Source organism: Mesoplodon densirostris, chromosome 2 (assembly GCF_025265405.1).
Source record: "Mesoplodon densirostris isolate mMesDen1 chromosome 2, mMesDen1 primary haplotype, whole genome shotgun sequence".
Taxonomy (NCBI): Eukaryota; Metazoa; Chordata; class Mammalia; order Artiodactyla; family Ziphiidae; genus Mesoplodon; species Mesoplodon densirostris.
In genome coordinates, this window is record NC_082662.1 from 5,900,626 (window position 1) to 5,926,205 (window position 25,580).

The 25,580-nt window shown below is 39.3% G+C and overlaps 1 protein-coding gene across 1 annotated transcript; it reads right to left on the bottom strand.

The window, feature by feature from the left end:
- Nucleotides 1-700: 700 nt before the first annotated feature.
- TNFRSF9 (TNF receptor superfamily member 9) lies at nucleotides 701-23,822 on the bottom strand. The gene is made up of 8 exons (XM_060079558.1): nucleotides 23,758-23,822; nucleotides 22,848-23,028; nucleotides 21,778-21,885; nucleotides 21,024-21,161; nucleotides 20,416-20,482; nucleotides 18,733-18,863; nucleotides 18,082-18,216; nucleotides 701-2,215 (listed from the first exon to the last, which is right to left on the bottom strand). Exons 2-8 carry the CDS (start codon nucleotides 22,960-22,962, stop codon nucleotides 2,127-2,129), a joined length of 783 nt encoding a protein of 260 aa, XP_059935541.1. The 5' UTR covers nucleotides 22,963-23,028; nucleotides 23,758-23,822; the 3' UTR covers nucleotides 701-2,126.
- Between the last annotated feature and the right edge of the window lie 1,758 nt (nucleotides 23,823-25,580).

The window sequence follows — 25,580 nt, forward strand, 5'->3', positions numbered from 1 at the left end:
ACTGCTGACAGGAGCACAAATTAGAACAACCATGGTGAAAAGCAGTTCAGCCCTGCAGTAGACTTTTTATTGTTCAGAAATATTTGCTGCCCCTCCTTGTGTGAAGATTATACTTTCTGCCCTATTATTGCCGAGCTTGGCTGCAGGAATTTTTCTTAAAGTTAGAATCTAGCCAACTACATATGAGTGTGTTCCTTTGCCATAAGATGGTCAACGTCCCAAGTAGAAGCTGCTCTCTCCACCTAAATCCCGGAGTGAAATAACATGGGACAGAGTCACAGCCAGCCTTCATCAGGCATGTAATGACATCCAGAAATGCACCTCTGTTGTGTGGTTGTAATCCGTTAAGATTGGGGTGGGGGGGCCAATCATTTGTCATTTCTGCATAATTTAGCATATCCTTACTGATACGGGACTAGCTCATAAAGTTGAACATTCATACGCCCTAAGATCCAGAAATTCTACTTTAAGGAAGTTTCCCTAGAGACACTCCTAAATAGAAAACATATAAAAGAACATTCATAGCAATATTTTCCATAATTGAAAAAAAAAACCTGGAAACAACCCAAATGTCCTTTGGTTCAGAGTGGATTGATAAATAATGGTATATTTGCAAAGCTGTACAGCAGTCAAAATGAATGCATTCTAGCTAGTTACACACAATGACATGAATGAGTCTTACAAATATACTTCCGAGTGATTAAAGCACAAGTTTCCATATAGCACAATACCATTTTCATAAAGCTCAAAAACAAACAAAACTAAGTAAAATAGTTGTGGGGTACATAATTATACGATACATGATTTTCTTTTAAGCAAGGAAATGAGAGACAACATTCCTGTGAGAAGTTGCCTGGAGTTGGGGTGGGGAGGTAGACAGGAGATGAGGGAGGGAAGCAGCACACAGATGGATGCTCTGACCCTGACTTTGACCCTATAAAGGGTTAGTTATTAAATATTCTAGGCTTTGTGGGCCATACAGTCTCTGTCACAACTACTCAACTCTGCTGTTGTAATGCAAAGGCCACCTGAGCATGCCTTGTGTGCTCCAGGAAAACTACTTATGGACTCTGAAATTTGAGTTTCAGATAATTTTATGCATCATGAGGTATTATTCTTATTCTGATTTGTTTTTAATTATTTAAACATGTAAAACCATTCTTAGCTCATAAACTATATGAAGGCACATGGCATCTCAGATTTGGCCCATGGGAGTTTGGCAACTCCTGCTCTAACGCTCGGGTTGAGCTATGTGTTCGTGGGTCTTCACTCCTGTTTCATTTACTAGTTTGTGTATATCAAATATTACTGTTAAAGTTTTAAGAATAAAATAAAAAGTAAGCTGTGGCTCAGCGGGGTGTAGGACGAAGGCAGAAGATGGGAAGATGGAGAGGACCAAGGATATGCAGGGACATTTGACTCTTTCCAAAACTGTTCCTCAAGGTCTGCTTTTTCTTCTTTTGTTTGTTTGTTTGTTTGTTTGTTTGTTTGGGGCCACATTGTGCAGCATGCAGGCTCTTAGTTCCCTGACCTGGGATCGAACCTGTGCCCCCTGCATTGGGAGTGAGGTGTCTTAACCACTGGACCACCAGGGAAGTCCCAAGGTCTGTTTTTTTTAGTTTTTTGCTCTTGACCCCAAACTTGGGCAATGATGATGACTGTCCTCATTCTCCCTTGACAATGGAGGATGTCTTGTGTTGAATGACTGAACCGATGGAAAACTTGATGGGGGATAGTGCCTGCACCTTATGGCTTATTGCCATATGTCATATTAGCACCAAAAAAATTGATTTTGATTATAATTTTAGCTGCACCATTGGCCTACATGATTAAATTTAAAATACAATTCTCTTTGGAATTCAAGCCAATTCTAGCCCAAACCTCTTAAGCAGTATCTAGAAAATGTCACTTTTACCACCATTTCTGTCCTATTTTTCTGTTCTGTTAAAAGTGGTACATCTTGAAAGGCCAAGTCATTAGCATTTAGAAAAAAAAAACTTGTTAGGGTAACCCTTGGTATTATCCAGTATAGAGCTTTTAAATTTGAAAGGTACGGTAGTGGGATCCCTCATATTTCTCCTGTGATTCTTCTCAAGAGAGTTCCAACATGTCTTTGGATTTCCTCTTCACAGTTCACACTCTCCTTCCTCTTCTTCTGGAAACCGGCAACTACAGGCATCTTCCTCTTGGGCTGTTTGTACTGGTCTTATAAATGCTGAAAAGTAATTTAAAAGAGAGTTATCTTTTGTTGTCTGTTTGAATCATTTAACATTCATTTTCCATAAATCCCATTTGCAGAACATCTCTCAGCAGCAAACATTTTCAACTTTAGTTTGAACCAACTCATCAGCAAGAGAGGTAATAGCAAGTATAAACTTTTTTTCAGGATTATTTAAGATTTTTTTTCGTTTTACCAAATTCTTTTTTATTGGTCTTGAAAAAAACTAGTTTCTTTATTGTCTACAAAGTCTAAAAATAGTCTTGAGCATGAATCATTATAGCATAAAATTAGTCATGTGCCAAACGTAACTGTAGTTTCAATTCAGCAGCACATGTTTTAGTCTTGAGGGTTACTTAGATTACACATTAGATGGTTTCTTTTGAATGAAATGCTTATGGCATCAAGATGTTAAAGTTACTCCCACTGCTTCAATCAATTAGTAAGTAAAGAACTGATTTATGCACTAGCTTCCAGATTTTCATTTACATGGTAGTCTATAGTATTTTTGTTATTGCCGAGCAACTTTCAATCCTAAAATATATATTAAATTATATATATATATATATATATACACATACACACATATATAACTATGTCCCCACACCAAAGCCCACCAGTAAATATAAATTATTTTTATAGCCTGTCAAAGCAAAAGGTCCTACCCCAATTTTACATGCTTGTTACTATTAAAAATAAAAAATAACCAAAACCCAACAAGCACACTATCTCCAAGAACTTATGAAAAACTGGCAAGACATCCAGGAATACCAATGAGACGTTCTTTTCCTTTGAAATAGCATCAAAGATGAAGTTTTAAATGGAAATCTGCTTCTGGAAAAATACAGTAGTCATACTTTTCCCTATTCTTCCTGCCAAGTATTGCTGAAAAGGCTGGATGTTTTATATGTAACAAACATAAGAGGAATCTGAAAGGTGGCAAGAAAACAGACCAGTTAAAGAGCCTGGAACCCAAGGAAAACTATGGCCTTGAGTTCCCTGAGTATTCTCTCTGTTTCGTATGTCCTAGACTGGGAACTGGAGAAGTAGGCTAATAAAAAAAAAATGCCCCAAGAAAAGTCTGATCTCTCTAGCTATGAAACCAGGAAAAGAGCAGAGTAACAAGACTAACAGCTTTTAGATAATCACAGCTCTACTCTAGCAAAACTAAAAAACAAAAGAACCCCCATGGACCCACACCCAAGCACACCACTAAAGACCCAGTAGAGAGCATAGACTTACACCCTTGCCAAGCTCTATCAAGGCTCACTGCCCCATCCTCACTGGGGCAGCATCAGAGGAGTCCGAGTGGAGAGCTAGGACTTCACCACCACTCAACAGTAACAAGGCCACCCCCACCCCCCACCCATTCAGTGTCAGTGGAAACCACGTGGGGAGCAGGAACAAAGTATCTTTCCTCATCCCAGACAGGGGAGTATCAGTGGGGGCTTAGTGGGGAGCAATAACAAGGATCTACCACCCCCAGGAGGTCTAGTATAGAACCTGGACTTCCACCTCCACCTGGCAGCATCCTTCTTCCTCTGCCAGAGTGGTGTTAGAGGAACCCTGAATAAACACCAGCTTTCAATTATATCCAAAGTCTGATAACATCATAGCCAATGTCTAGGTTTCAATTTTTAAAAAAATCACTTGTCATTCTAAGAACAAGGAAGATCTCGACTTTAGTAAGAAAAGGCAACAGATGCTAGCATCTAGGTGATATAGATGTTAGAGTTATCTGGCAAGGACGTTAAAGCAGCCATCATAAAGATGCCTCACGGAATTCCCTGATGGTCCAGTGGCTAGGACTCAGCGGTTTCACTGCTGAGGGCCCAAGTTCAATCCCTGGTTGGGGAAACTAAGATCCCACAAGCTGTGTGGCATGGTAAAAAAAAAAAAAAAAAAAAAAAAAAAAAAAAAGAAGCTTCAACAAGCAATTGGGAACACATTTGAAACAAATGAAAAAAAGAAAAAAAAGAAAAGAAAAATTTAAAAAAGAACCAGGTGACAATTTTAGAACTGAAAAATTACAATAACCAAAATTTAAAATATCAGTGAATTGGGCTCAGCACAAGAATGGAGAAGACAAAGGAAAGAATCATTACCCAATCTGAACAACAGAGAGAAAAGACTGGGAAAAAATGAACAAAGCCTCAGAGACATGTGGGGCTATAGCCAAAAAACTTAATATCATGTCATTGGAGCCCTTGAAGAAGAAGAGAAAGAGAGTAGGTCTGAAAAAGTATTTGAAGGAATAATGGCCAAAAATTTCCCAAATCTGGAAAAAGGCATAAATCTACAGATTCAGGAAGCTAAGTGAATACTAAACAGGATAATCCAAAGAAATCCACACCAAGATACATTGTAGTTTAAGTTAGGAAAATGAAAAACCAAAAAAAGAAAAAGAAAGAAAGAAAGAAAGAAAGAAATCCTGAAAGCAGCCCACGAGAAGCAACACATCACTTATAGGGGAAAAACAAATTGAATGACAGTGAATTTCTTACCAGAAACCAGGCAGGCCAGAAGAAGTAGCACAACATTTTTCAAGTGCTGAAAGAAAAGGACTCTCAAGCCCAAATTCTATATCCAGTGAAAATATCTTTCAGGAGTGAAGGGGAAATTTTCAGACAAAATAAAACCTACCCTAAAAGAATGGCTCAAGAAAGTTCTCTGAACACAAGAGAGATGATAAAAAAAAGATATCTTGGAACATCAGGAAGGAAGAAAGAACAACAGAATGAGCAAATATATGGGTAAATAAAATAAACTTTCTTTCTCTTGAGTTTTCTAAATTATGTTTGATGGTTGAAGTAAAAATTATAACACTAAGATGGTTCTCAAAGCATGTAGCAGAAATATTTTAGGCAAGTATATTATAAATTGGAAGAGGTTAAAATGATGTAAAGGGAGGTAAGATTTCTATACTTTTTTCAAACTGTTAAAATGTTGATGTAGACTATATAAATAGATATGATACTTAGAGCAACCACACAAGAGCTATACAGAGATACACTAAAAAATATATACAGATAAATCAAAATGGAATTCTAAAACATGTTCAAGTAATCCACAGGAATGCAGAAAAGAAAAACAGAGAAAGCAAACAGAAAACAAAAAATAAAATAACATCTTGAGCCCTAACATATAAATAATTACAATAAAGGTACATTGTTTAAATGTACCAATCAAAAGATAGAAATTAGTAGTGTTACCATTGTATGTAGTCTATAAGAAATTCACTTCAAATATAAAAATGTGGGAAGGCTGAAAGTAAAAGGATGGATAAAGATATACCATGTATATTATTAATTTTTAAAAAGCAGGAGTGGCTGTATTACTATCAGATAAAGTAGACTTCAGAGCAAAGAAAACAACCAGACATAGAGAGGGACCTTACATAATTATAAGAGTTAATTCACCAAGAAGGCATAGCAGTACTAAATATGTATACAACAAGCAACAGAGCTACAAGATAGGTGAAACAAAACTGAAATGAGAAATATACAAATCCAGAATTATATGTGAAGAATTAAATGGCCCTCTCCCAAGAGTTGATAGAAAAACTTAACAGAAAATCAGCAAGGATATAGAAGAACTCAACAACATCATCAATTAACAGGATCAAATCAATATTTAAGAACACTCCACCCATCTTTTCGAGTGTCTATAGAACATAGACCAAGATAGACCGTAACCTGGACCATGAACCAAACCTCAGCAAATTTAAAAGAAATCATACAGTGTGTCCTCTTATTATAGTGGAATTAAAATAGACATCAACAGAAGAAAGAAAACAAGAAAATCACCAAAAACTTGGAAACTGAAAAACACACTTTTAAATAATCAAGAGAAAAACAAAAAATACACCAAACTGAATGAAAATGAAAAAAACAACATATCAAAATGTGTGGATGCAGCTAATTCAGTACCGAGAAAGAAATTTATAACATGAAGTTCTTATATTAGAAATACAAAAAGTCTCAAGATCTGGAACCAAGATGGCAGAGTAGAAGGACGTGCTCTCACTCCCTCTTGTGAGAACACCAGAATCACAACTAGCTGCTGGACAGTCATCGAAAGGAAGACACTGGAACTCATCAAAAAAGATGCCGCACATCCAAAGACAAAGGAGAAGCCACAATGAGATGGTAGGAGCGGTGCAATCACAGTTAAATCAAATCCCATAACTGTTGCATGGGTGACTCACAGACTGGAGAACACTTATACCACAGAAGCCCCCCCACTGGAGTGAAGGTTCTGAGCCCCACGTCAGGTTCCCAACCTGGGGGTCCGGCAATGGGAGGAGGAACTCCTAGAGAATCAGACTTTGAAGCCTAGTGGGATTTGATTGCAGGACTTTAACAGCACTGGGGGAAACAGAGACTCCACTCTTGGAGGGCACACACAATGTAGTGTGCACACTGGGACCCAGAGAAGGAGCATTGATCCCATAGGAGATTGAACCAGACCTACCTGCTAGTGTTGGAGGGTCTCCTGCAGAGGTGGGGGATGGCTGTGTCTCACCATGAGGAGAAGGACACTGGCAGCAGAAGTTCTGGGAAGTACTCCTTGGCATGAGCCCTCCCAGAGTCTGTCATTAGCCACAACAAAGCGTCCACGTAGGCTCCAGTGTTGGGTTGCCTCAGGCCAAACAACCAACAGGGAGGGAACCCAGCCCCACCCATCAGCAGTCAAGCGGAATAAAGTTTTACTGAGTGCTGCCAACCAGAGCAACAGTCAGCTCTACCGACCACCAGTCCCTCCCATCAGGAAACTCACACAAGCCTCTTAGATAGCCTCATCCACCAGAGGGCAGGAAGCAGAAGCAAGAAGGACTACAATCCTGCAGCCAGTGGGACAAAAACCACATTCACAGAAAGATAGACAAGATGAAAAGGCAAAGGGCTATGTACCAGATGAAGGAACAAGATAAAACCCCAGAAAGACAACTAAATGAAATGGAGATAGGCAACTTTCCAGAAAAAGAATTCAGAATAATGATAGTGAAGATGACCCAGGACTTCGGAAAAAGAATTTAGGCAAAGATCGAGAATTTGCAAGAAATGTTTAACAAAGACCTAGAAGAATTAAAGAACAAACAAACAGAGATGAACAATACAATAACTGAAATGAAAACTACACTAGAAGGAATCAATAGCAGAATAACTGAGGCAGAAGAACAGATAAGTGACCTGGAAGACAGAATGGTGGAATTCACTGCGGCGGAACAGAATAAAGAAAAAAGAATGAAAAGAAATGAAGGCAGCCTAAGAGACCTCTGGGACAACATTAAACACAACAACATTCGCATTATAGGGGTCCCAGAGGGAGAAGAGCAAGGGAAAAATGACAAATAACATACAAGGGAACTTCCATAAGGTTAACAGCTGATTTCTCAGCAGAAACTCTACAAGCCAGAAGGGAGTGGCATGATATACTTAAAGTGATGAAAGGGAAGAACCTACAACCAGATGACTCTACACGGCAAGATCTCATTCAGATTTGATGGAGAAATCAAAAGCTTTACAGACAAGCAAAAGCTAAGAGAATTCAGCACCACCAAACCAGCTCTACAACAAATGCTAAAGGAAATTCTCTAAGTGGGAAACACAAGAGAAGAATAGGACCTACAAAAACAAACCCAAAACAATTTAAAAAATGGTCGTAGGAACATACATATCGATAATTACCTTAAATGTGAATGGATTAAATGCTCCAACCAAAAGACACAGGCTTTTTGAATGGATACAAAAGCAAGACCCATCTATATGCTGTCTACAAGAGACCCACTTCACACCTAGGGACACATACAGCCTGAAAGTGAGGGGATGGAAAAAGATATTCCGTGCAAATGGAAATCCAAAGAAAGCTGTAGTAGCAATACTCATATCAGATAAAATAGACTTTAAAATAAAGAATCTTACAAGAGACAAGGAAGGACACTACATAATGATCAAGGGATCAATCCAAGAAGAAGATATATCAATTATACATATATATGCACCCAACATAGGAGCACCTCAATACATAAGGCAACTGCTAACAGATATAAAAGAGGAAATTGACAGTAACACAATAATAGTGGGGGACTTTAACATCTCACTTACACCAATGGACAGATCATCCAAAATGAAAATAAATAAGGAAACAGAAGTTTTAAATGACACAGTAGACCAGGTAGATTTAATTGATATTTATAGGACATTCCATCCAAAAACAGCACATTACACTTTCTTCTCAAGTGTGTATGTATCATTCTCCAGGATAGATCACATCTTGGGTCACAAATCAAGCCTCAGTAAATTTAAGAAAATAGAAATCATATCAAGCATCTTTTCTGACCACAATGCTATGAGATTTAGAAATCAATTACAGGGAAAAACTGTAAAAAACACAAACACATGGAGGCTAAACAATACGTTACTAAATAACCAAGAGATCACTACAAAAAAGATACTACAAAAAAAGAAAATTACAGACCAATATCACTGATGAATATAGATGCAAAAATCCTCAACAAAATACTAGCAAACAGAATCCAACAACACATTAAAAGGATCATACACCATGATCAAGTGGGAATTATCTCAGAGATGCAAGGATTCTTCAATATACGCAAATCAATCAATGTGATACACCATATTACAAATGTAAGAATAAAAACCATATGATCATCTCAATAGATGCAGAAAAGGTTTTTGACAAAATTCAACACGCATTTATCGTAAAAACCCTACAGAAAGTGGGCATAGAGGGAACTTACCTCAACATACTAAAGGCCATATATGACAACCTCACAGCAAACATCATTCTTAATTGTGAAAAACTGAAAGCATTTCCTCTAAGATCAGGAACAAGACAAGGATGTCCACTCTCACCACTATTATTCAACATAGTTTTGGAAGTCCTAGCCATGGCAATCAGAGAAGAAAAAGAAATAAAAGGAATACAAATTGGAAAAGAAGAAGCAACACTGTCACTTTGCAGATTACATGATACTATACATAGAGAATCCTAAAGATGCCACCAGAAAATCACTAGAGCTAATCAATGAATTCGGTAAAGTTGCAGGATACAAAATTAATGCACAGAAATATCTTGCATTCCTATATACTAATGATGAAAAATCTGAAAGAGAAATTAAGGAAACACTCCCATGTACCATTGCAACAAAAAGAATAAAATACCTAGGAATAAACCTACCTAGGGAGACAAAAGACCTGTATGCAGAAAACTATGACACTGATGAAAGAAATTAAAGATGATACCAACAGATGGAGAGATATACCATGTTCTTGGATTGGAAGAATCAACATTGTGAAAATGACTATACTATCCAAAGCAATCTACAGATTCAATGCAATCCCTATCAAATTACCAATGGCATTTTTTATGGAACCAAAACAAAAAATCTTAAAATTTGTATGCAGACACAAAAGACCCCTAATAGACAAAGCGGGCTTGAGGGAAAAAAACGGAGCTGGAGGAATCAGACTCCCTGACTTCAGACTATACTACAAAGTTACAATAATCAAGGCAATATGGTACTGGCACAAAAACAGAAACATAGATCAATGGAACAGGATAGAAAGCCCAGAGATAAACCCACGCACCTATGGTCAACTAATCTATGACAAAGGAGGCAAGGAGAAGAGACAGTCTCTTCAATAAGTGGTGCTGGGAAAACTGAACAGCTACATGTAAAAGAATAAAATTAGAACACTCCCCAACACCATACACAAAAATAAACTCAAAATGGATTAGAGACCTAAATGTAAGACTGGACACTGTAAAACTCTTGGAGGAAAACATAGGAAGAACATTCTTTGATATAAATCACAGCAAGATCTTCTTTGACCCACCTCCTAGGGTAATGGAAATAAAAACAAAAATAAACAAATGGGACCTCATGAAACATAAAAGCTTTTGCACAGCAAAGGAAACTGTAAACAAGATGAAAAGACAACCCTCAAAATGGGAGAAAATATTTTCAAACGAATCAATGGACAAAGGATTAATCTTCAAAATATATAAACAGCTCATGCAGCTCAATATTAAAAAAACAAACAACCCAATCCAAAAATGGGCAGAAGACCTAAATAGACATTTCTCCAAAGAAGACATACACGTGGCCAAGAAGCACATGAAAAGCTGCTCAACATCACTAATTATTAGAGCAATGCAAATCAAAACTACAATGAGGTATCACCTCACACCAGTTAGAATGGGCATCATCAGAAAATCTACAAACAACAAATGCTGGAGAGGCTGTGGAGTAGAGGGAACCCTCTTGCACTGTTGGTGGGAATGTAAATTGGTACAGCCACTATGGAGAGCAGTATGGAGGTTCCTTAAAAAACTAAAATTTGAATTACCATATGACCCAGCAATCCCACTACTGGGCATATACCCTGAGAAAACCATAATTCAAAAAGACACATGCACCCCAATGTTCATTGCAGCACTGTTTACAATAGCCAGGTCATGGAAGAAACCTAAATGCTCATCAACAGATGAATGGATAAAGAAGATGTGGAACATATATACAATGGAATATTACTCAGCCATAAAATGGAACGAAATTGGGTCATTTGTAGAGACGTGGATGGATCTAGAGGCTATCATAAAGAGTGAAGTAAGTCAGAAAGAGAAAAATAAATATCATATATTAACGCATATATGTGGAACCTAGAAAAATGGTACAGATGAACCAGTTTGCAGGGCAGAAATTGAGACACAGATGTAGAGAACAAACGTATGGACACCAAGGGGGAAAGCGGCTGGGGGGGGAGGTGGTGTGATGAACTGGGAGATTGGGATTGACATGTATACACTGATGTGTATAAAATTGATGACTAATAAGGACCTACTGTATAAAACAATAAATAGAGCTTCCCTGGTGGCACAGTGGTTGAGAGTCCACCTGCTGATGCAGCGGACACAGGTTCATGCCCCGGTCCAGGAAGATCCCACATGCCACGGAGCGGCTGGGCCCGTGACCCATGGCCGCTGAGCCTGCGCGTCCGGAGCCTGTGCTCCACAACGGGAGAGGCCACAACAGTGAGAGGCCCGCGTACCACAAAAAATTAATTAATTAATTAAATTTTAAAAAAGATAATCCCCCCCAAAAATAAATAAAAATAAAGCACTAACCTTGGAAATGGTCATTATATCATTAAAAAAAAAGAAAGAGAAAATGTCTCAAACCAATAACATAAACTTCCACCTAAATAGAAAAAGAACAAAATAAATCCAAAGCAAGCAAAAGAAAGGAAATAATAAAGATAAAAGCAGAAACTAGTGAAATTGAAAACAGAAAAATAATAGAGCAAATCAATGAAACAAAGAGCTGGTTCTTTGAAAAGTTCAATAAGATTGACAAATCTCTATCAAGACTGATTCAGAAAAAAAAGAGAGAAGACACACATTACCAATATCAGTAGGTGATATCACTACAGACCTGCATATAACAAAAGAATAAAAAGGAAATAGCATAGATAACTTAACATAAGTTAAGTCAAACAAATTTTGTCAAACATAAGTTTGACAACTTAGATGAAATGGACCAAGTCCTCAAAAAACATAAACTATCACAATTCACTCAGTATGAATCAAATAACTTGAGTGCCCTATAATTATTAAGGCAATTGAATTTGTAACTAAGGAGCTCCAAAAAGAAAGCTCCAGGTTAGATAGTTTCACTAGACAATTCTATAAACTATTTAAAGAAGAATTAACACCAATTCTACACAATCTCTTCCAGAAAACAGAAGAGGGAACATATCTCAACTTATCTGAGGAAGTCAATATTACCCTGATATCAAAACCAGACAAAGACAGTCTAGAAAAGAAAACCACAGATCAATATTCCTCATGAATATAGCTGCAAAAATTCTTAACAAAATATTAGTGAAGAGAATTCAGACATATATAAAAATAATTATATACCATGACTAAGTGGAGTTTAGTCCAGGGATGCAAGGCTAGTTTGAAATTCAAAAATCAATCTATATAATTCATCATCTCAACAGGCTAAAGAACAAAAATCACATAATCAAATCAATTGATACAGAAAAAAGCACCTGACAAAATTCAACCCTCATTCATGATTTAAAAAAAAACATCTTCAGAACACTTTCTCAACTTGATAAAGAATATCTACTAAAAATCTGTAGCTCACATCATACCTACTGGTGAAAGACTGAATGCTTTTCCCCAAAGATTAGAAGCAAGGCGAAGGTATTCCCTCTTTCCACTCTTATTCAACATAGTACTAGACATTCTAGCCAGAATAATAAGGCAAGAAAAGAAATAAAAGGCATATAGATTGGAAATGAAAAAAAATAAAGCTTTTTTTTTTTTTTTTTTGCAGATGACACTACAGTCTATGTAAAAAACCCCAAGGAATCTACAAAATACCCTAGAACTAGTAAGCAAGTTCAGCAAAATCACAGGACACAAAACCAAACTACAAAAACCAACTGTATTTCTATATACTAGCAATGAATGTATCAAAACCAAAATTTAAGATACAATAACATCTGCAATTGTTAAATTTAAATACTAAGGCCTAAATTTAACAAAACATGTGTGGGACTTGTATGCTGAAAACCACAAAATGCTGATGAAAGAAATCAAAGAAAATATACATAAATGGAGAGACATACTGTGTTCATGGATTGAAATAGTTAACGTAGTAAAGATGTCAATTCTCCCTGAACTGATATACAGATTTAACACAATTGCTATCAGAATCCCAGCTAACTTTTTGCAGATAGGGATAAGATTATCTAAAATTTATATAGAAATGCAAACAAACTAGAATAGCCAAAATAATTTTGAAAAAGAAGAATAACGTGGGAGGACTCATTCTACGCTATACCCAATTTCAAGACTGTTTTACAGCTACCGTAACCAAGACTGTGTGGTATTGGCAGAAGGAAAAGCATACATATCAGTGGAACAGAAGAGAGAAACCAGAAAGAGTCTCCACACAAGTACAGCCAACTGATTTTTGACAAAAGTGAAAAAGCAATTCAATGGAGGAAGGATAATCTTCTCAATAAATGATGCTGAAGCTGTTGGACACCCATCAGCCAAAAAATAATAATAATAATTTTAAAATATTGACCTGAAACTCTCACACCTTATACAAAACTTAGCTAAAAATGAAGCATAGATTTACATATAACACATTTGGTAGATAACATAGGAGAAAGTCTAAATCTTTGGGACCTAGGACTTGGTAAAGAGTTCTTAGGCATAATCCCATAAATGAAAAAAATTGGCCAATTGGACTTCATCAAAATTAAAAACTTTTTATCTGCAGAAGATCATGTGAAGAGGATGAAAAGGCAAGCTACAGACTGGGAGGAAATACTCACAAACCTCACGTCTGATAAAGGGCTCATATCGAGGAGATAAAAAAATCTCTCAAATGTCAAAAGTAAAACAAACAGTCCAGTTAGAAAATGGGTAAAAGACATGAAGGAACATTTCACTGAAGAAGATATACAGATGGAAAATAAGTACATGAAAAGATGTTCAACCCTTAAGGAAAGGCAAATTAAAACCACAGTGTAGGGCTTCCCTGGTGGCGCAGTCGTTGGGAGTCCGCCTGCCGATGCAGGGGACGCAGGTTCGTGCCCCAGTCCGGGAGGATCCCACATGCCGCGGAGCGGCTGGGCCCGTGCGCCATGGCGGCTGAGCCTGCGCGTCCAGAGCCTGTGCCCCGCAATGGGAGAGGCCACAACAGTGAGAGGCCCGCATACCGCAAAACAAACAAACAAACAACAACAACAAACATACATACCTATTATAACAGCTGAAATTAAAAATTGCTGCAATACAAACTGCTGGTGAGGATGAGGAGAAACTCTCCTATGTTGCTGGTGGAATGTTAAATGGTACAACTCCTCTGGAAAAGTGTTTAGTAGTTTCTTAAAAAACTAAATACACACTTACCATATGACCCAGTAATTGCACTCCTGGGCATTTATCTTAAAGATATGGAAACTTATGTCCACACAGATCTGTACTTGATTATTCATAGCAGCTCTAATGTAACAGTCATAAACTGGAAACAACCAAAATGTCTCTCGATAGGTGAATGGTAAAACACACTGTGGTACAATCTCACCTTACAACACTAGTCAGCAGTAAAAAAGAATCAATTATTGAAACACAACTCAGACGGATCTCAATGGCATTTGCTGAGGGGAAAAAGCCAGTCTTAAAAGGTCTCTTGGGCTTCCCTGGTGGTGCAGTGGTTGAGAGTCCGCCTGCCGATGCAGAGGACACGGGTTTGTGCCCCGGTCTGGGAAGATCCCACATGCCGCGGAGCGGCTGGGCCCGTGAGCCATGGCCACTGAGCCTGCGCGTCCGGAGCCTGTGCTCTGCAACGGGAGAGGCCACAGCAGTGAGAGGCCCGTGTACCGCAAAAAAAAAAAAAAAAAGTTCTCTTATTTATGATCCATTTATATATCATATGATACCATTTATATAACATTCTTGAAATGACAAAATTACAGAGATGGAAAACAGATCTGTAGTTATGAGGGGTTAGGGATGGTGGGGAAAGGGAGTGTTTGGACTATAAAGGAGTAGCAGGAGGAGACCTCTGTGGCGATGGAATAGCTCTGTATTTTGATTGTGCTAGTGGTTTACACCAATCTACACCTGGGATAAAATGACATACACTAAACTAAACACACGCCATGTGCCAATGTCAGTTGCCTGGTTTTGATATTGTACTGTAGTTATGTACGATGTAACCCCATGAGTGGCACATAAGACTTTTCTGTACTGTTTTTACAACTTCCTGTGAATCCCTATTTCAAAATAGAAAGTTTTAAAAAAATAACCTAAAAATTTTTTAAATGGATTACTGTTCCATTGAAACTCACTAATTACTCATAAGTACTTTTGAAAATCATTTTATAAAGACCTTTATTGTAGATTGGGGTAAAGCTGGGAGGGATAGTTGTTTAAAACAGAGGTTTCAGTGAGAACTTAGAGCTTAAATCAGAGGTTTAGACCTCAAAAAGAGAGTCAAAGAACAAACCACAGGGTCGGAAAATATATTTGCAGCACAAGAACAGTAGACTAAAACATTCCTATAGATGAATAAGAAAAGGACAAACAACCCAGTAGGAAAAGGCTCAAAAGATCAGGCACTTTGCAAGAGAGGAAATCCAAATGACCAATATAACATGAAAAGATGTCCAATCTCACTAGGAATCAGGGAAATGCAAATTAAAACCACGAGATACTACTATACAGCCACCAGACAGATAAAAATTAAGAAGTCTGATGATACTAGGTAGTAGCAAGGATTGGAGCAAAAAGAACTGTCATATGCTGCTGTGAAAGTGTAAATGAGGTCTAGTATTCTGGAAAACAGTTTGGTAAATCTAGTACTAAGGACCAAGATACACATTCCTCATATCCCAGCAATTTTATTCCCAGGTTAAAAACAAAACAAAAACAGAAACATGTGTTTATGTGTACTGAGATACGTAGACAAAAATATTCAAATATCACTGTCTGTAAGAGCCCCAAATTGGAAACAACCCAAGTGTCCAGGAATATTAAGATGGATAAACAAACTATGATACAGTCATTCAAGAGAAGAGTATTCAACACTGGAAATCAACTAAAGATAAATGCCACACGTGGATGAATCATAAAGATACAAAGTTGAGTGAAAAGGGGAAGGAAAATGTAGAACAGATACAGTGTGATTCCACTTGTCTGAAGTTCAAAGCAGCCAAATTAAACCCTGTTCTTAGGTAACAAAGCTATAAATAAGGGCAAGGAAGTGAGCACCGTAAGAATCTAGTTGTGGTTAGCACTAGTGGAGGGAAGGTTTTCATCTGGAAGGAACACCAGCAGCGCTTCTGGGAAGCAGAGTACGTTCTGCTTCTTGACCTGGGTAGAGTTACACAGGTGTTCATCTTACAGTTTGTTAAACTTTATGCCTATGCATTTTCCTGTATATTTCAAAATGTTCAAAAGGTTTTATATTGTTTTCAGAAAGACACTTTATACAAATTAGTGTACTGCATCTTTAGATAAGACTTTACTAATACTTCCCCTCCTATATATATATATATATATATTTTTTTTTTTTTTTTTTTTTTGCGGTATGCGGGCCTCTCACTGTTGTGGCCTCCCCCGTTGCGGAGCACAGGCTCCGGACGCGCAGGCTCCGGACGCGCAGGCTCCGGACGCGCAGGCTCAGCGGCCATGGCTCACGGGCCCAGCCGCTCCGCGGCATATGGGATCCTCCCAGACCGGGGCACGAACCCGTATCCCCTGCATCGGCAGGCGGACTCTCAACCACTTGCGCCACCAGGGAGGCCCCGTCCCCTCCTATATTTTTAACAACCCACAAACTGACACTCTCCAGTCTTATTATGGTGGCTTGGGCTACATCACAGAGCTCTCAGAGCGCTCCTCCTATACATGAAGCCCTCTTAGTAAGTCTAGCCTGCTATCTATTCTGTTCTGTTCTCCACAAAGACAAAAATGCAGGGCTTCCCTGGTGGCGCAGTGGTTGAGAGTCCGCCTGCCGATGCTAGGGGACATGGGTTCGTGCCCTGGTCCGGGAAGATCCCACATGCTGTGGAGCGGCTGGGCCCGTGAGCCATGGCCGCTGAGCCTGCGCGTCCGGAGCCTGTGCTCCGCAACGGGAGAGGCCACAACAGTGAGAGGCCCGCGTACCACAAAAAAAAAAAAAAAAAAAAAAATGCAGATTGCCCCCATCTTTAAGCCTTTTGGAATAAATGTTATTAGCGTTCGTTTAGTGAGTATTGACCCTGTGCCAGGCACTTGCCCAGTTCCTTTTAGAAATAGTATCTGGCTTAATGAATGGAATCCATTATTGAAATTTCTCATTTAATCCAGATCAGTGTCCTAATAATTCATCTCATTAAACCCACTTTAAGCTCCCTCCTTGTTCTCTAGGCTTTCTTCTAGTTGTGGGTCTAGTTCAGGTTAAGGCCATTCATCAGCCAGAGGAGTAGTGCTAGATGGAGCAACGTTATTTTTGATTCCTCTTTGTCCGTGTCCTGTATCCACAACTGAGTGGCCACACACACACACACACACACACACAGAGTTGTCCAAGGCTGCAGCATACTTAAAGTGGTCATTTTTCTGGAAACCTCGGATTATGTTCTGCCATCACCAGGCTTTCTCCACGTCAGCACCATTGACATCTGGGGACGGCTAACTCTTTGTTGTGGGGCTGCCCTGTGCACTGCAGGATATTTAGCAGCATCACTCAACTCCACTCACTAGATGCCAGGAGCAAAGCACTCGCTACCCCACCGCTTAGACTGTGGCCACCAAAACTGTCTCCAGGCATGGCCAAATGTCCCCTTGGGGGCCAAATTGTCCCACTTGATAACCACTGTGATATACTAACCTAGCTTCTGTAACTTAAAACAAATCATCTTTCTCTTTCTACTGTAAAAAGCCTAGCCTCAAAACGCTCATAACGAATTTCCCTGGTGGCACAGTGGTTAAGAATGCACCTGCCAATGCAGGGGACATGGGTTCGAGCCCTGGTCCGGGAAGATCCCACATGCCGTGGAGCAACGAAGCCCGTGAGCCACAGCTACTGAGCCCGTGTGCCACAACTACTGAAGCCCTCAAGCCTAGAGCCCGTGCTCTGCAGCAAGAGAAGCCACCGCAATGAGAAGCCCGTGCACCGCAATGAAGAGTAGCCCCCGCTAACCACAGCTAGAGAAAGCCCGCGCGCAGCAACAAAGACCCAATGAAGCCAAAAATAAATAAATAAATAAATAGCTATTTAAAAAAAAAAAGGCTCATATCTAACACTTTTATGTTCCTCTTACGTTGTTTGAATATATACAGGAGCTTCTTTCTGCCCTGTTTAACCACAGAGAAACGGAGCACCACGAAGGACGCCAAGAAGAGCACTGCAGTCGATGTCAGTGCAAGAAAGAAGATAATGATCCGGGTTCTGTGACCTTTAAAACAGAACAAAAGGAGAAATTCAGACAAAAATAAAAGTTTGCAAATATGCTGATATTTGTATTTGCATCTGTAAACCCTTAAGCATGAAAAGTCGTGCCTTGGGCATCTCCCACCCGCTACCTTAGTAAACTTGCCTGCTTGTTAAGAAAACTTTTTTTACAACCTTAGTCATTTTCCTAGAAGCCCACAAAAATTAAGTGGTTTGGCCTTTGTAGCCTATAGGAAACATGGAACTCTATAATCGCCATTACTTGGCATTATCAAAGGTGTAGCGTCTGTTTGGATGCAGTCTCACCTTGCTCTGCATACTAATGTGGAATTCAGAGTGAATAAAAAACACCGGAAGAAATGGAGGGGTCCCTTGAAGCCAGGGTAAGAGAAGGAGGGCATGTCGAGGTGCCTTCCTCGACAGAGGCAGAGATGCAAGGCATCAGGATCTTGGAGTGACGTAGACACCAATCCGAATGGCCACATACATTCATTTGATTTAACATCAACAAACCAGCTACCTGGCTCTCCCCCAGGGGCAGGCATGACGGTGGAGGATGCACCTGGAGAGAAGTCAGCTGACGCTGGTCCACATACCACATCGCTTTCCTTCGTCCCATTCACAAGGACAGACTTCCCATCCAAAGAACAGCTGAGATGGTCCAATGAAAAGAGTTCAAATAATTAATTCAGGTACGGATCATTCTAATTAAAAAAGACTGACATTTCCTACCCAGTAAAGCAGTTCTGGTGAAAAAGATGTGTGGATCTGGGTTCATAGGCAAAGCAAAGATATTTTGAAAAACTTCTACTTGACCTTCTGGGCTTCTTCCAATGTTCACTTGGCTTTCATGGCTCTACACAATTCATCCCACTCTATCTACCTAACTGGATTCTTCTTTCTTCCCAGGCTGGGGAGTCCTGTCCCACGACAGCTTACTTCAGGCTGTTGCCTGGTTAGCCTCTCACCCCCACCTTCTTAAGCATATTTGACCATCTCTGGCACACAGGAAGGACAGACAAGTTAGCCTAGAGTTAGGAGCTCCTAACCCTATGATGTGTTGGCATCAGACTGACCAGGGTTTGAGCCCTGGGTTGGTCCCTTTGTAGAATGACCTTGGGCAAGTTGGGAAATCTCTCTAAGCCTCAGTTTTCTCATCTGAAAAATAAGATATACATGTCCCAAGGCTGTTGTGAAGAGTAAACGACACTATGTGCCTGACTTACCCCCTGTAAATGGTAGCCATCCATCATCACTGTCATCATCACCATCATCATTGTCCTACGTCTTTCCCCTGCCTCTTTTTACCTAAAACAAACCCACCTATTCTCCAAAGCCCAGTTCGATACCACTGTCCATGCAGACTCACTTCCGTGCTCTGAGCTATTTGTGTCAAAAGACAGACAAACATCAGGGGCTTCCCTGGTGGCACAGTGGTTGAGAGTCCGCCTGCCGTTGCAGGGGACACTGGTTCATGCCCCGGTCTGGGAAGATCCCACATGCCGCAGAGCGGCTGGGCCCGTGAGCCATGACTGCTGAGCCTGCGCGTCCGGAGCCTGTGCTCCGCAACGGGAGAGGCCACAGCAGTGAGAGGCCCGCGTACTGCAAAAAAAAAAAAAAAGACAAACAAACAAAAAAAAACTTTCTAATCTGTTATGGACCAATGCTTTTGTAACACACAATTAGAATGTAAATGTAAAATAATGATAAAAATGATTTTCTAGTAAGAAGATCAAATGCAAAAAGAACAAAGGTGTACAAAATACACTGTTGGCTATTTTACTACCTGTGATAGTCTTGTTTGCTCAAGACTATGTTAAAGCTTTTGAGGGAAGGAAACATACTTTACCCTCTTCTATATTATTATCAGTGCTGGCACTGAACACTTGAAGGTGGGCTGATCAATGGGGGAAGGTCAGAGGCAGCAAAGAGATTGGAAGGACACAGAAGAGCACCTGGGGCGGACAGTAACTAAGTTCCACTGGCAAATCTGACCACATTGCTCTGGGCATTACTTCTGGAGAAAATGCCCACTTTGGCAATCTAGTCACAATTACCCCATACTGTTCCCATACCACCTATTTGCATGTTATTCTATGTCTACACTTGATAGGTTTAAAAAAGCATCAGTGATCACATTCCTTGTCTTTAGAAAAGTTAACCCAGATCCTTTATTTTGTAAGCAGAAAGAAATGATACATACTCTGTCCAAGGTTTACAGTCACCATGTTCCCGATCATTAAATGTCCCAAAGGAACAGTCTTTACAACCTTTTGTAAAAATTAAAGGAATAATAAAAAAGGAAGCATTTTAATCATTTTAACTTTCTCTGTGATGAACATGATCACATAATAATAAAGTCATTAACTTAATAAAATCTGTACCGATTGTCTAACAATCCTTCCTGAATTTCATTAGTGATGAACAATTCTTCTTGAATAGTTTGTGATGAACAGAATCCCATAATAAAGTCATTAAGTTAATACAATCTACATAGATTGTTCAACAGTTTTTCTTGAAATGAAACCTTAATACCACTAAAGGTTTTATTCTAATTGTACATAGAGTATTGTATATGCATGTATACGATGCATGAAAAGGCATGGTTCTGGTGAAGAACAAATATTTTGATTTCAAATTATTTCCATTGATTGAGAAATAATTTTGTAAATATCAGATACTTAGCAGTTCATTATTATTACTTAAAGGTTCTACAAATCTACGTTTTATTTTGTAATCAAAGGACCAAGAACTAAGTTAACAACATACGACTAGACAACAAATTGGCACTAGATAGAAGAGGAAACCTACCCTCTTTTGTTAATTCTTGACCTTGTTTACAGTCCTCTTCACACATGGCACATCCTTCCCCCAGGCAGGAGAATCCCGACACACACTCACACTCTGCATTGCTGGTGGAGGAACATGCTTTCTTGGTCCTGAAAACACCTACAAAGTCCCCCAGTGTTACAATACCCTTGATCTCCAAATCCAGGAAGCAAATTTATGTTCTGCAATAAAAACCATGCTTGTTCTACTTAGAATGGTCCTAAAGGTCTCAGAGTATAAAGTTTACTTTTAAATATCTATAGAAGACTTTTTTACATTTTGCTAATTAAAAAATTCTCTCTTGGGCTTCCCTGGTGGCGCAGTGGTTGAGAGTCCGCCTGCCGATGCAGGGGACACAGGTTCGTGACCCGGTCTGGGAAGATCCCACATGCCGCGGAGCGGCTGGGCCCGTGAGCCATGGCCGCTGGGCCTGTGTGTCCGGAGCCTGTGCTCCGCAACGGGAGAGGCCACAACAGTGAGAGGCCCACATAACGCAAAAAAAAAAAAAAAAAAAAAAAAAAATCTCTCTTGTCTAATGAATATTTCCTCTAATATATAAAAAGCTCAATCCACCAATAGTTGCTATTACAGTAAATTATTTTACTGGACCTGCCTATTAACAGAGGAGCCAGCCTATTTGACACTTCAGAGTTTCAAAAGAGATCAGTATGCTCGGGAATAAAAGCTTGTCTTCCCAACACATTTCTGGATGAAGAATATATCTTTTAAATCATACCTTCACACTTCCTGCATACATCACAGGCCTTTTGTCCACTTGTGCTGGAGAAACTATTTGAAGGACAAGGAGTGCAAAGCTCATGCTTGTTTTTCCCACAGAAAGTACCTAAAAAGGGTAGATAAGAGCTGTACATGTTTGACAATGGACCATCATCACCCAAAACATTACGAGGCTCACAAGAAAACCAGAATATGAAACAAAGATTCGTTTTCTAGGTACTACAGTGATAGACTTTATTTGTTGATTGACTGTTTTAAATTACCCATTTGCAAGATTGCCCTAAGCATAATCACAGAATTAAAAATAACAAAGTATAGATATTGCAACAAAAAATCAATGGAAAGAAAATAGTTTCCTTTACCTATTGAATAAAACAGAATTATTTCTCTTGATTGATCCAGGACGTCGGTGACTGGACTCAGGAGATCAATGTCCTTTATTGGCACACTACAATGTAAAGGTGTCTGCCTTTTCCCACTCTGTTAAGCCTCCTGCCACTTGCTTATTCCCTGCTGCACCCCCCGGTCTGAGCACTGTCCTCACACACAAAACTAACATTTGTTGAGGTCTTTCCCTGTGCCGTGCACTGATCTAAGCCCATCATAGGATCCTCCCAGCAATCAATCTTATGAGATAGGTTCTCATATCATCCCCAGATGATGAAGCTGGAGCACAAGAGTTTCAGTGACAAGCCTGCATTCACACAGCTAAGATGTAGCATTCAAGAAATATTTGTAAATGAATGAATAAAAGATCATTTATTGGGGGAGAGGGATAAATTAGGAGTTTGGGATTAACAGATACACACCACTGTATATAAAATAGATAAACAACAAGGACCTACTGTACAACTAAGGGGACTATATTCAATATCTTGTAATATACATATATATATATATATATCATTTTGCTGTATGCCTGAAACTAACACAATATTGTAAATCAGCTATAGTTCAATTTTTTAAAAAAAGATCATTAAAACAGAGCTCATAAGCCCTGACTACCAGACTAACTGAACCATGTTTTCAGCAGAACAGATCAAGCACACATGTTAATTTGGTCCTTACCCGCTGAACAGTTACTACAGAAATCCTGCAATGATCTTGTCCTCTCGAAATTCATGACCAACAGCACAGTAGCCACTATGTTGTAATAGCAATTTCCCATGACGAAATCTTGCATAGACGTATTAGCCAAGCAGATTCCAAAAGAATTTTAATCAAAGTAGCTGGTTTCACAAGTACCACTCTGCAAAAGGTGAAAGTTTCCTAGGATGAGGTGGTTTCTCCTTTCAGAATTACCTACAGTTCAGCTATCACCTGTACAATTCTACACGATCATAACTCAGGGTTTGCAGGAAAAATTAATGATGGAATACCATGGAAAAGGTAGCAAATTCATAGAAACTTCTAGGATAAGAGAAGCGTGACTCAACACTTAGCTTGCTGTAGATTTGCCAAAGTCTAAGAGTGTACTTTCCAACATGCTTTGCCAAAATGCAAAAATAACAATAGCAAGAACTTTTGGGGACTTTCATAGATATTTAGCATTAGCATCTAGATTTCAACAATGCCTGTGGCTTGCTGCCCTTGAAATATAGTCCTTAAAGAGAGAATCTGTCAGGGGCATCCAACAGTTCAGCTCAGTGAGAAGACATCTCATTATTACTATTCTCCCTTTGTCCAAACAGCATGTGGAATTTCAACACCTAGTTGCTAAAATGTTAAAACACCTCCTTGTTCAACTCATTATCACATTTTCTTAATAGACATGTACCTGCTCATTTTGAGATTTGAAGCTCATCTAGTCATAAAACTAAAGAGTCCAACAATCTCTATAGGCCAGGTTCTTGATCCTTATTTAATGGGCTATGGAATAAAAGTTATTAGAAGGGGAAAAGTCTAGAAATGGACAAAGGGAACAAAGCTTCATCCTCATCCCTCCTCGGTTCCCCCCATCTTCCCCAAATGGACAAACCTTGAGATCGCAGGAATGGTGGAGAACTTTCCTTCTCCTTGATCTTCAGAGCAGTGAGTTTCTGCAGCTGACAAGGGCTGCAGGTCAAAGACTCAAAGAGGGGAGTTTGGTGACTCAACCGGGGGCGGGGCCTCATGGGAAATCCCCAGAGACAGCTCTGTGAGGTAGCTCACTTGATATTTGCTGACCACAAAGTCCCCTAGAGCTTCTGTCCCCACTTAATAACACACTTCAAACTAAGAGCAGCCCTCTGCTGTTAGGGCATTTTTCAGATGACTTTGGCAAACAGATTTTGTCACTTAAAGTAGTTCTCCATGTCAAAGCTTTTAAGGCATCCTTAAAATATTTGAGATTTGAAGGATGAAACCCACTTCTAAAGAAAGGTCAGCACTCCTGTCAATTACTACCCCTTAACCCTATAATAATAGTGATGCTACAGCTATAACTTATTGACTGCAGCTGATGTACCAGGCATCAGATAAGCAACTTAGCTGCAAATGAACCCTAGGTGTTGACATGATGAGGATGAGGATGAGGATGCGTATGACAGCATTATGCAAATAAGATCATTGAGCTATGAGTCTGGCCAGATTATCAGCAGGACGGGGAGCCGGGATTAGAAACAAAGATGACCTGACTCCTTTTGACTGTTCCTTGCTATCTGGGTGAGATAGAGGAAGAAGGAGGAAGAAATGGAGGGGAACTGGAGACAAAGGAAGCATAGAATTTATATGGCGGGTGACTTTATTGGGTGAAGTTAGGATCTATGAGGGCTTTTAGAAAGCCATTATTTCAAATTTTAAAAAAAAAGAAAGAATAAGAGAAGAGGAAGAGGAGGAGGATGCTTTCAAGATGCTAAAACTCATCCAGCATTGAGTGGCTAGGGGCCCTCAGGGAGACGACCAGGGGAGCCAAGAGCAGGAGTGGTTTTCAATAAAACAGATGGTTTTCTATTCGGATCCAAACAGAAGAGTTCCTTTTCCACAGGAGACAGGGTGGTTTTGTCTTGAATTTGGGGCTGAAGGGGGAGGGGAGCAAATATTTATTAAACACTTGCTGTGCGCTAAGCACCTTACACATCTCCACGACCCCTATGATGCCATCAACCTCCTTAGAAACTTTCAGTGGCTCCCTGTTGTCCACAGAAGAAAACCTGGACCCTATAGTCCAGTATTCAAGGACATCCCAGATCTGACCTGAAGTTGTCTTTAAAAAAAAAATATATATATATATATATATATATATATATATATATATATATATATAGTTCATGTAAATGTCACCATTTTAAAAGGGTACATTTCAGTGGATTTTAGCATTCAGTATGTTGTGCAACCATCACCAGTATATAACTTCAAAACATTTTCATTGGTCCCAAAAGAAACCCCATATCCATTAGCCGTCACTCCTCAATCTCCCTCCCCCCAGCCCCTGGTAGCCACTAATCTGCTTTCTGTGTCAATGAATTTGCCAATTCTGGACGTTTCATATACATAGATCATACGATAGCTGGTCTTTTGTATTGGGCTTCTTGTACTTAGCATAATAGTTTCAAGGTCCTTCCATGATGTAGTACATATCAGTACTTCATTCCTTTTTTAGAGCTGAATACTATTCCATTCTGTAGATTTACCACATTTTGTTCATCCATTCTCAGCTGATGGACATATGAGTTGTTTTCACTTTTTGACTATTACGAATAACACTGCTATGAAGATTTGTGTACAAGTTTTTGTACGAACATATGTTTTCAGTTCTCTTGGGTGTGGAAGTGCCCCATTGTGTGGTCATCCTGTTTCACTTTTTGAGGAATTACCAGACTT

What these genes read in the sequence shown, in the direction of transcription:
- TNFRSF9 (XM_060079558.1), bottom strand. Translation starts at nt 22,962, where the DNA reads ATGCAAGATTTCGTCATGGGAAATTGCTATTACAACATAGTGGCTACT. An exon ending in TCAAGAATTAACAAAAGAGG is followed by an intron (nt 20,483 to 21,023) that starts GTAGGTTTCCTC and finishes TTTTTACAAAAG; the next exon opens with GTTGTAAAGACTGTTCCTTT. An exon ending in TGCCCCTGGGGGAGAGCCAG is followed by an intron (nt 18,217 to 18,732) that starts GTAGCTGGTTTG and finishes TCTGTTTTAAAG; the next exon opens with GTCACAGAACCCGGATCATT.